Raw genomic sequence first — 11,704 nt, forward strand, 5'->3', positions numbered from 1 at the left:
TCTCGCCCTCCTCCAAATAATTGTATCTGAATTCAAGGCACAAGAGGGGGATTTGTTGTTGATGAATTAAATTGTCATTTGACTTGCAATGTATATCTTCATATATAATGTATTTCGTATGATGGTTAGAAGGTGTTGTTTTTATATGGCATATGATTAGGTGTCCTAAGTAGCAACACATGTCTTCGGTTTGCTAGGATCATAATGCTAGTCATCTCACCATAAATTTATTGCACCAAGATAAAAATTTAAAGCTCTTATTTTGAATGAAATAATTTGGAAAAGGAGGCACAAACGAGGTAAGAGAAGATGTAAAGATATATAAGGATAATCTAATTAATGAGAATTAAGAAAAAAATTCATTCTAAAAAATACTTTTTTAGTAGAATTTCAACGGGTCTAACAAACTCTTTTCCAAATCAAAATCTTATTCCAATTGAAAACTTTGATACTCTATGTCACATTCTATAAATCGTTGATCTCTTTTAATAAAACTCCACGATATAATCATCCGAATGGTTAGATTTTCATTTAGGAGTCATAATATTTATTGACGATATAATTTTTTCTATCAAAAGTATCTTTGTGATTTATTTGATTATGCATTATTGATATTCAGAAAGGATAAATTAGTTTTCAAGTTAAATAAATTATTTTTAAATCATATAGATAGATGCTAAGATTTATAATGTAAGGAGTAAATGAAGTTGTGATTGTCCTCATGTGAGTTTGAGCCTTCAACTACCACGGCTGCTCTCTCTCTCTCTCTCTATATATATGGGGAACCACACCAAAACATCCAATGGTCCATTAGTACTTCCTAGTAGGAGAGATGCTGCTGGCTTCTTTGGCATGGCTTGTGAATTGTAGACATGGCAGTATAGGAGTGTAAATGTATGGTGTTGTTTGGGGATGAGACATGATTGATTGAGAGAAGGTGATGGGAGTGGATGGGAACCCACCATGGCCTCTAGTAGCAGACATCTTTATGCAGCTTGTTGTGCTTTTGGGAGACACTCATCTACCTCAGCACCTGCAATCAAGCAGCAGCATGGCATGAGCTTATCAGTCTTGGAAGATGAGCCTTTGTTCTTGAGTTAAACCATGGTTTGGAATATTCTCCTGGAGCAGCAGTGCTTGGTAAGATGATAGAAGATACAACATTGTCTTTAACCCTAAAGAAACTGTCCCTCACAAGTGGCTAAACTTGCTGAATTAGATGATGAAAGATTAAAAAGAAAATACAAAGATACATCAAGGACTGTAACAAAGTATCTCTCTCTAAAAAGAGAAGAAACTGAGGCTTTACTGCATGTGATCTAGTATTATAAAACTAAATAGGCTAGAAAACAGCCCCCCCCCTCCCTCTCTCTTTCTCTCTCTTTCAAAAAGAAAGAAGAATAAAAGAAGTAAGATTTTGCTGCTCTGATACTGAGGTTTTACTGCATGTGAGTGAGTAGCTGCAGCCAGTGATAAACCATCAAATGTGTGACTTTTGTAGCTCATTTGATGCTTTGACATTGTTTTAACTGATTGATGACAAGCACTAGGATGAGAGTCATAGAAATCAAGATGCAGCACACAAGCTGCATGGTTTATCTATATGCCAAACAAACAAGTCATTAATTTTAGTTGCAAGCAGCAGTAGTTTTAGCTACCAATGTTTCCTCCAAAGAAAAAGGGAGAGAAAGTCTCCACCATGTGATTGCAACAACAGCATCACATTTCTACATCGACCTCCAGAATTAACTCTATATAGTAGCAGCATAAACTGATAACCTAGTTCATCCAACAGACATGCTTCTCATCTCCTTTGGTTGGCCTTGTAGGTGACATCTCAGAGGTACATGTCTCCTCATGTGAAACCTTCTCATTACTATTCTTCAGGTTGGAGAACAACCCCTTGAACTTGGAAGAATGTGACCAGATGCGGACAGGGAAGAAGGCCTTCTCCTTACCATGCATACTTACCTGCAGATAGATCAAATAAAAGTGAAAAAGTGAGGCCCTCCTGTACTAATTGTGTATGATGGAGATTGGAGTCCCAATGAGCTCATTGGGTCCTTCAAAACTTTCTCATCATATCAGTTCAGTACTGGAGGCAGTGGAGGTGAGCAACTCCATAACCTTACACTTCAAACTGTTAATTACTGGACCTCACTACACGAATGGTGATCGAATGCACCTAAAGGTGGGCGAGGAGGGATTCCACTTTATGATCCATCAACATCGCATCAAAGAAAGGAGTGGATTTGTGATCCACTTTGTGCAAATTGTGCTATTGCCTATCAACAAAGATCAAATCGCAGGCTATTGTTTAGCTCAAGTTGATACTGCACCAATCACTCCATCACACTGTTGATTACTTATCATCCTCCTATGATCAACCACATCTGTAGACCATCTTTTCCCATATGTTGATTGGGCCATAGAGTTGATCTCAGAGACTCAGGCAACTAAATGGTTTTTCATTTCAGCATCCATTAATTAGATTGATGTTGTGTTGACATGATTTAGGTGCGGTAGGGTAAGCTTATCTCTTAGACTTAGCCCGGAGTCTAGTCTTAATATTCTAATGAAAATAAGTTGTCAACTCGAGTGCACGATACAATTCTATGCCGTCACGATGAGCTGTCATGGTCAACGATATAAACATGCACGTGGAACAGATGGCACTGCCAACAGTGACAGCTGACTTGGCAATATATGCATCGTTGGAGGTGTGCACCCCAAATCTCATGGATTCACTTTGATGGCTACACTAGAAATGGACAGGTAGGGTTTGTCATCGGCATATCCTTGAGAGTGAGAGGGTGAGTGAGATGCCCACTTCTATTAGAAAAAAAACCTCTTGTCTCTGTCATTGGGCTTTAAAAGATCTCAAACATGCATCATGTGTTGCTTTAAAATTCTCACTGTGTGTTGGAAGGATGAGAGAAAGTCATGCCATGGTTGAGACCAAAATGTGTGTATTTTGATAAATCAAACACAATATGAGATATGATATAATTTTATGTTGTTTGTGAATGGCCTAATATAACCCTTCATTTTATTCATTAACACTTGGGATGCGGTATTAAAATATTATTCCATTAGAGGGGGTCAATTATCTTGTGTGATCATAAAAAAATCTTGAGATTAATTTTTTTTATAAAATAATTATTATACACATCATATTTTACGAATATAAGTATTGAAGATTTATGAAATAACATAAATATAGACGAGAGCACAAAAAAAACCGAGAGGATCATTCTTATCTTCAGATTGATAAAAATATTATTCATATAATAAAAAAAGATGATTAATATGATGAGGAGTGTTCTTATGTAATTGTCGGATAATATTGAAATTAAAAAAAATTTATAAGACAATTGTTAGTAAGGTGACCTACATATGCAATATTTACAAGGGGTCAAATTGGCAGTAGAGATAAAGAAAAGTAGAAGAATAATTTTATAGAGTCTATAAAAAAAAAAATTTTAAACCTAATTTAAAATATGAATTTTTATAAAAAGTTATGACTTTACAACTTTGGTAGATAAAGTTTACACCTGTCAGCAAAGGTGAGAAGTGGCATCAAACAAGTACATATTTTGGGCCTATCCCTTCATTTATTGGACGTAGCCCAACAAGAATTTATGGTGTAGCGGGTCTGGCCCATTAAACATCTATACGAGGCCCATATCTCTCTCGGTCACCAACGCCGGACAACGTTAAAGAGCCATTTCGTCAAACATCTCTCACGCACAAACCCTCTTAAACCCTATCTATACCTACGTCTTCTTTTCATCTTTTCTACTATCTCTTCCCCCAGATAGCTATGCAGCAGCCCCCGACTCCCAACGCTGCGCTCCCCCCAAACCCTTTCCCGTCCCCTCCCCCTCTCAATGCCGGCTCCGGTCCCGGCAGCGTCACCACCACCACCACCACCAAGAAGAGTAAGCGGCGCCAGCCTCCGGGCCCCGAAGAAGTTCTCGCCCACTACGAGTCGCAGGGGCTGAGCCCCCGCGAGGCCTCCCTCCGGGCCATCCGCGAGCTCCAGGCCATCCTCTTCAGGTACGCCGCCAAGAAGGAGCGCTTCGCGGCCGACTCCCCCCGCAAGCTCGATGGCGTCAACACCCGCCTCGCCGTTCTGGAGATGAAGCTCGACTCCAAGCCCGGCTTCCCTGAGTCGCTCGCCATCGGGGTCGCCTCTGGCGCTATCGTCTCAGCTATCCCTCATGTCCTCGGCGGGCTCCGTGGCATATGGGACTCGGTCTGGTCCGCCACCAAGGGCTCTCCTCCCTCACCGTAACTGCTGCTATGCCCTTTCTTTTAATTAATCCTGTTCTGGTTGGAATATTTCTGCAATTTTAATTTTACCTTCACTGTTAAATGTGTCATTATTTCTCCTCATCAACTATTACTTTTCAAATGTTTAAGCACAAATTGGTAGAAATTAAGAAAAGACAGAATCACGAAAGAGAGTTCTCTATCATGTCAAAGCATTGTTATTATAGCCTCCTAAAGTGTATTACGAAGACATTACTTTTAGTATGAGAAATTTTAATCAGCAGGAGGCAACACTTGGTGGACACCTTAATAACTTTTGACATAATTTATGAGATTCAAAAGTGTTGGGTTAACCAAACCATATGAAAGATCAAGGGATGGATCAGCTATGAACTATTGCATTGTAGGCTATTTGTTGTTTTGTCAGTTCTGCAAGTTGGACAATCTGGGTGTGCAGGAAGAGCTATGGTAGCTTCATCATCCACCAAAGTGTTATATGAGAAAGAGCAGAACTCCATCCATGAGCTTTCTGGTCTATGGCTGTTGTTTCAGAAAGTGTTGGTTGGTCCAGCCAACATAACATAATAGTGGCTTTAGTCTCCATCCTGTCGGTGTAGCACTGCTGTGGTGTACCTTGAAAAGCAATTCTTGTTATCCGATCTTGGTTGGACAACTAATCTATTAACTTAATGAGCCCGAACAATCAACCTACTTAAGTCCAAATTAATAATAATGCACTCTTCAGACCTTTATAAGTCGACCTAAGTCTTTGTTCACTACCGATGTGCGACTAAACTGGGGTGTTATAGTTTCATCCACTTAAGAGCTTGATATTCTCGTCAAGGCTCCACATAACATGTCAATCCCTAACATAACATAGTGCAATGGTGGTTCCATGCCGTGATGTGCCTTCTATGCCCTCTAACCTTGTTTACAGGTAGTTGTTTCTTGCTCGAACGTCTCACCACACCCAATATTATGTCAGCTCTCATTTTAGTTATGCTCGTCGAATAATTGACCTATTAACTTTTTAGACTTGAACTATGGATTTAGAATGTTTAGATCCAAGCTCTTATAAGTCGATCTAAGTCTTTGTCTTCGCCCACTTCTGATATGGGACTTGGGTGTTTGAACTCTACACTAAAAGCAAACTGAATCTTTTGCTTGAGGGAGGCCTACTTATGAATAAAATGGTGCAAGATAAGTTAGAGATTGCCAGCATACCAATAGTTTCGAGGCTGACTGATGTATTGCTCTGTAGCTATTTGAAGCTACCCTTTGCTATTATTCTGCATGCTGCCGAAATCTGGGATGACAGAAAGACAAAATGCAGCACTATAGAAGTAAAATTGTGTGGAATTTTTTTAGGCAAAATAGTTTAGTATAAGAAGTGCACGAGATTCTTGAGAATGACACAGGGAATGGTGGTGCCAGGTGTGGTCTTGTTTCCTCGGTGAACTCCAAAGCATTCTTTTGTTTTTTTCATTTTATGGTTAGCATTGCAAGGGTGGTAACTTACTCAGGACAAATTTGTAAACAGAGGAATTCTAAATCAGTCTAAACACAATTTCAGCCAAGACTTGCCTGAGGATGCATCACATCTTATTCGGAGTGCAGAATGACAAGTAAAATATGTCAAGTGCTGCTTATCAATGCTAATTTCAGCAGGAATGTTGCATGCCATGTGCAAGAAGCTGAGCAGCTTCTGAATAATTGGATAGACTCTGAATGCAGTTTTGACATATAATCCACTTGCAGCAGCACTGTGTTGTGTTTGGTTTCAAACAAAAAGTGAAGATTAAATGATCCATCTTATGTTCGAGAATGATTTGTTGGATTAGTGGATACTCCTTGTAATATAGAGTACTCTGTACATCATAAATAATGAAGTTTTCATCATCCGGTTAGAGTGCCACAGGAGATCAATTGTTTTATGATCATTTGTTGTATAAATTCTTCATGCTTTACTGCTTTACTGTTAAACAGTTGTTCCAGACTGGTTGGTGCCATGTTTGAAAGGATGTTATTTTGTGTCTCTTTATGAGTTTTTATGTGCAGAGATGAGCTGGTGGTTGTGGCCTTTGTTTTGTTTTCGCTTTTTTGGGTGATGGAATTTTCTTCATTTGGAACAACTTAGATGTTTTCCAGAGATATTGCAGAGAAATTGACATGCCAGTATGATGATATCTCTGAAGTATAAACTGTATGGTTGCTATCATTTACTTTAGACAGGAATCTTGAACATAGACGAACATGGATTACCTGCTCAGTTACAATAATTTCCTGTGTTTTGAGTCGCACACTTGTAAGGAACTGACTGCACTTGGATGAGATCTGCATTTGCTAATACAAAGGCTCCATGGGCTGGTCCTTTTGTTGGGTTGAAGGCAGGCCTGATTCGGCCCGGCTCAATTTTTGTTGGCTCAACAAAGTATAAATATTTTTAATATAGTTCGAAATATATACTACATTTTATATCTCTTCTCTTATTGTAGAGTTATGTGTGTTGGCTTACTGCACATCCCAAAGTAAAAGCCAACGGAAACCCAACTTTTCGTTTTATAAGGTAAATTGTATATTTTTCTTTTTGGCTAAATGTAAAAATAAAACCCTGATAGGGCTCCGGTTCATCCGGTCGAGACCGGTCCGGCCCGGCCCAATTGATGTTGGTCCGAAGGAAACCCTAGTTAAGAGCCCCGCGGTCGCGTCCGTTAGCAGCCTCCCGATCGACTCCGAGATCAGCCTCGACTAATAAGAACTGCGACTGCCCTCGCTGCCGTTGAATCCAATATCCACCTCGGGTTCATTTCTCGATCGGTGGCCCTCCCTCTGATTCCAATCCGGCCTTACGTTCTCGCCGCGTCAATTCCAACCTCGTGATCAGGTGAATTGTTTTGTCATTTAGGCTGCTTACGTTGATCGAGATTAGATCCGTCTTTGCGAAATCGTGGAAATATTGTGTCTTGTTTGCATATTGATGACCTTTTCGAAGTACTGAATCAATTTGGAACTACTGGTTTCTTGATGTTTTAGGTTTCTTTTGTGAGGATGTATGGCAGCTAGTAATCAACCTCTTTTTTGTCTCCGTTTTTTTAACGAACCACTTTTGATTGATTGATGGGATCTTATTTCTTGGATCAGCTTTTCTCTTCTCCAGGTAGTCTATGCTTTGCGTTAGTTTTTCCCTGGTGGTATAGCACCATGAGATGGGATCATCTTATGGTTTCCTTTCGATGAAAAATGCTTTTGGTGAATTGTGATACATCAGTGTTGTTTTTCTCTTCTCTTCCCTGATCTTTTAAAAATCATCTTTGGACAATTAGTTGAAGTCGATCATAGATGTTTTACATTTAATTCTTGCAAGACATGGCATGTTGTTACAGGCTCGACAGAAGCTTCTTATGCAATATGATTTACTTTTCTCCTGTTAATCTTGCTACTATATTATGTAATGTAATGTTAGTTCCTTCAACCTTCACGTCTATAAAATTCAATCCTTAAGCCAGCTACCTATTGTCATCTCTATAATTTCTTTTCCCTTCTATTGGGATCATCTTGCAAGGCTTAGCCAAATCTTCTTCAGGCTTTTCTTGCAGTCTTAGTTGTAAGAATAATCTTCTCCTCCGCTCAACTTTTTATATCGTAACCTGGCTTGAGGATAACTGATATGTTAGTTTCGTTGAGCCTGAATCACTGGCTCAAAATGATTAGGACCAAGTTAACAAGAGTACACCTATCAACCCTTATAAACTAGTCTAAGTCTTTGCCCACCTCTAATATGGGACTAAACTGATGTTACAATCATTGTAATGGGTCATGTTGCGTCCTTTTCAGGACGTTACTGTAACATACCACCTTAGTCCCACATCAGAAGTGGACAAAGTTTTGGATTGGTTTATAAGGAGTTAATGAGTGTATTATCGACAAGTGAAGCTTAATTATTTTGAGCCAGCCAATGGTTCATCCCATTAGGTCAGGTTGTAACATTTTGATTTATCCACAATACACTATGTTTAGTGGAGCAATTTATCTGGCCTTATTTTATGCTTCAAACTTGCAGCGGTTGAGCTTTTTTGTTTTATTAATCATGTCATTACTTCTATGCCTTTTTGCTTCTGTATTCATAGCTTTATCCTGTTTTCCCACATTTTTCAAGATGACAGGAGATCTATCATATCATTCAAAGTGGAAACATAAACATGTGATTGCTATTTGTTGCTGTGGAAGATTTTCATTCTTCTGATTATCATATATTTTTAGTTTGTTCTTCTCTGGTGCATCTCTTTCTCCTCAATTTCTGGATAATTTCTGTTATTCTAAGTGCTATGTATTGTTGTAATTGAACGTACAAGTTCAGTTTTTTAGTTTTTGTGATACTTTGTAAAGACCGTTGCTTCAGTTTTCTACCTTTTTGTATAATTATTTGTTCTCTGCTTTCCAGGCATGGCTGGAATGGCACCGGAAGGATCACAATTTGATGCTCGTCAATATGATGCTAAAATGACTGAGCTGTACTTCACCTGAACCTTGTTTTTGTCTATTTACTTTAATTTTATTATTGTTTTCCTTATAAATGATCCATACATGCTATTTCTTCGGTGTGATCACATGTAATTTTTTGTCAATTGTTTTCATATGGTTAATACAGGCTAAATGCGGATGGGCAAGAATTCTTCACCTCATATGATGAGATTTGTGAAAGTTTTGATGACATGGGACTTCACGAAAACCTTCTTAGAGGCATTTATGCCTATGGTAAGACATTGCAATGGTATTTTTTGGTTAGCATTTTGGCTACAAAATACTTCTGTAACATATATGTTCTGTTGTTGGACATTTAATATTATTATCATTGTAGGTTTTGAGAAACCATCTGCAATTCAGCAAAGAGGAATAGTTCCCTTTTGCAAGGGTCTAGATGTTATTCAGCAAGCACAGTCAGGCACAGGAAAAACTGCAACTTTTTGCTCTGGAATACTGCAGCAGCTTGATTATGGCTTGGTCCAATGCCAGGCTTTGGTTCTTGCCCCCACTAGAGAATTAGCACAGCAAATTGAGAAAGTCATGCGAGCACTTGGTGACTATTTAGGTGTCAAAGTTCATGCTTGTGTAGGAGGGACTAGTGTCCGAGAGGATCAACGGATTCTTCAAAGTGGGGTCCATGTCGTGGTTGGTACTCCAGGTCGTGTCTTTGATATGTTGAGGAGGCAATCCCTTCGTCCCGACTACATTAAAATGTTTGTCTTGGATGAGGCAGATGAAATGCTTTCACGAGGCTTCAAGGATCAGGTTCTCTCTTTGCTGATAACTCCTGTTATTCTGATGAAACAAATTTATTATTTTAATTACTGTATCAGAAATGTTTTATTATTTTAATGTGTTCTGCTATATACAGAACTGATTATAAGAATGAATGCATATTTTATGTGTATCATAGACTTAAAAATCTTTGTGTCAGTTAATAGAATTCTGATTCAAGATACTTTTGATTATTAAAGAACCTTCTTTAGGCTTTTAAATTCCTTTCTCAATATGCCTACTGTCTAAGAGCTAAGTATCAGACTACGAGAAAGTGGTTTATAAACAAAATCGGCTATGTTGTTGTATAACATGATTAATGTATGACTGACATTGAGTTGGTAAAAAAAATATTGGATCTTTGAGGACTTGGGCCTGAATTTTATACAGTCACAGTTTCTCACATTAATCATCTTCTAGATGCTTGATATTTGCAATATGAAAAACAGCTGAAAGTATTTTACATGCATATGAGCTTATAATATAAATAGCCTGTTATTGTTGTTTATCCCTTTTTACCCTCTACTGAGAATTTATTGAGCTAATCCTTCCTCCAACTCGATCCAGTTCCTGTCATTAGTGGCAAAAAATCGCAAGCATGATAATGCGTATCATATTACATCTTCTGTCACCACAAAGTGCTGACCTTTTGTCTAACTTGTTTCTTTGGTATAAAAAAAAATTGTGATAGTTTGTTGTTACGAATGACTTTCATTACTGTGTCCATGCAAACTATATTGTTCCCTTATAATTTTATATATAGAATGTGGTTTATATGTTGTTTTTCATTGCCAAAGAACTGTTATTGTATTGTTAATATGCTGAAGTACTAGTACTTGATGTCTATGTTCAACACCTGCCACCTACTCTCATTCTACATGTGCATGTGTCTGCTGACTTGGATTATATTGCTAATTTGTAATATGCTTTCTTTATTTCCCATTCATCTAATATATTCTGAGCTGTGTATATAAATTTGACAATTGATGTTTCTTTTCAGATATATGATATCTTCCAGTTACTCCCTTCAAAAATTCAGGTGGGCGTCTTCTCTGCCACAATGCCACCTGAGGCCCTAGAGATTACCAGGAAGTTTATGAACAAACCTGTTAGGATCCTTGTGAAGCGTGATGAACTCACCCTGGAGGGTATAAGGCAGTTTTATGTCAATGTCGAGAAAGAAGAGTGGAAGCTTGATACCCTCTGTGACCTTTATGAAGCACTGACCATCACTCAAAGTGTCATCTTTGTTAACACTCGACGCAAGGTTGACTGGCTCACCGATAAGATGAGGAGCAGGGATCACACGGTTTCTGCTACTCACGGAGACATGGACCAAAACACCAGGGACATTATAATGCGGGAATTCCGTTCTGGCTCCTCTCGTGTTCTCGTCACTACTGACCTTCTTGCTCGTGGTATTGATGTCCAGCAAGTGTCAATGGTGATAAATTATGATCTGCCTACTCAACCGGAGAACTACCTCCATCGGATCGGACGAAGTGGACGTTTCGGAAGAAAGGGTTCCGCAATAAACTTTGTTACCCGTGATGATGAGAGGATGCTATTTGATATACAGAGGTTCTACAATGTGGTGATAGAGGAGCTGCCTTCCAATGTTGCCGATCTCATCTGACGATATCCTTTGACATTAATGCCTTTGTAGGCCTGTTTCTTTTTGTCAAACCATCCATTTTGGGTGGAATGATTCAGCCTTTTTATATCTTCCTTCGATGGTAACTTGTTCCAATTTATTGCTATTCCATCTCTCCAAAGCTACGAAGCTGTCCAGATCTCTTGTATGAGCATTTGGGTACTTTCAGAGAAGCAAGATGAATATATATTTTTTTATTAGAAGTGTTTTGGTATCATTTATCTGCTGTGTGCAATTGGCGAATTGTGCCTTAGCACGAGCTTGACCCCCCTCTTGTGGATGCGTGGCAAATGTTTGATGATTTGCCAAATGCCTGCAGTTGGAGACGGGCAGCAGACCAGTATTGCTGCTTCAAGTAGGTTTCATGAATCATTGCACATCCTGGAGATGGACAGCGCTGAAAGAAGGCACAGCCATTGCATGGGTTAATCAGATATTGAAAAGAGAGGAAATAGAAAATTTTGATGATCACCCAGA

The 11,704-nt window shown here is 38.8% G+C and overlaps 2 protein-coding genes across 2 annotated transcripts; both read left to right on the forward strand.

The window, feature by feature from the left end:
- The first annotated feature begins 3,761 nt into the window (after nucleotides 1–3,761).
- LOC135639510 (uncharacterized) lies at nucleotides 3,762–6,316 on the forward strand. The gene is made up of 2 exons (XM_065153280.1): nucleotides 3,762–4,293; nucleotides 5,816–6,316. The coding sequence occupies exons 1-2, from the start codon at nucleotides 3,824–3,826 to the stop codon at nucleotides 5,895–5,897; spliced, it is 552 nt and encodes a 183-aa protein (XP_065009352.1). The 5' UTR covers nucleotides 3,762–3,823; the 3' UTR covers nucleotides 5,898–6,316.
- Nucleotides 6,317–6,986: 670 nt separating this feature from the next.
- On the forward strand, nucleotides 6,987–11,430 carry LOC135639360 (eukaryotic initiation factor 4A-1-like). The gene is made up of 5 exons (XM_065153088.1): nucleotides 6,987–7,159; nucleotides 8,717–8,786; nucleotides 8,924–9,030; nucleotides 9,134–9,564; nucleotides 10,574–11,430. Exons 2-5 carry the CDS (start codon nucleotides 8,719–8,721, stop codon nucleotides 11,207–11,209), a joined length of 1,242 nt encoding a protein of 413 aa, XP_065009160.1. The 5' UTR covers nucleotides 6,987–7,159; nucleotides 8,717–8,718; the 3' UTR covers nucleotides 11,210–11,430.
- Nucleotides 11,431–11,704: the final 274 nt, after the last annotated feature.

The sequence above is a fragment of the Musa acuminata genome, chromosome BXJ3-6 (assembly GCF_036884655.1).
Source record: "Musa acuminata AAA Group cultivar baxijiao chromosome BXJ3-6, Cavendish_Baxijiao_AAA, whole genome shotgun sequence".
Classification (NCBI taxonomy): Eukaryota; Viridiplantae; Streptophyta; class Magnoliopsida; order Zingiberales; family Musaceae; genus Musa; species Musa acuminata.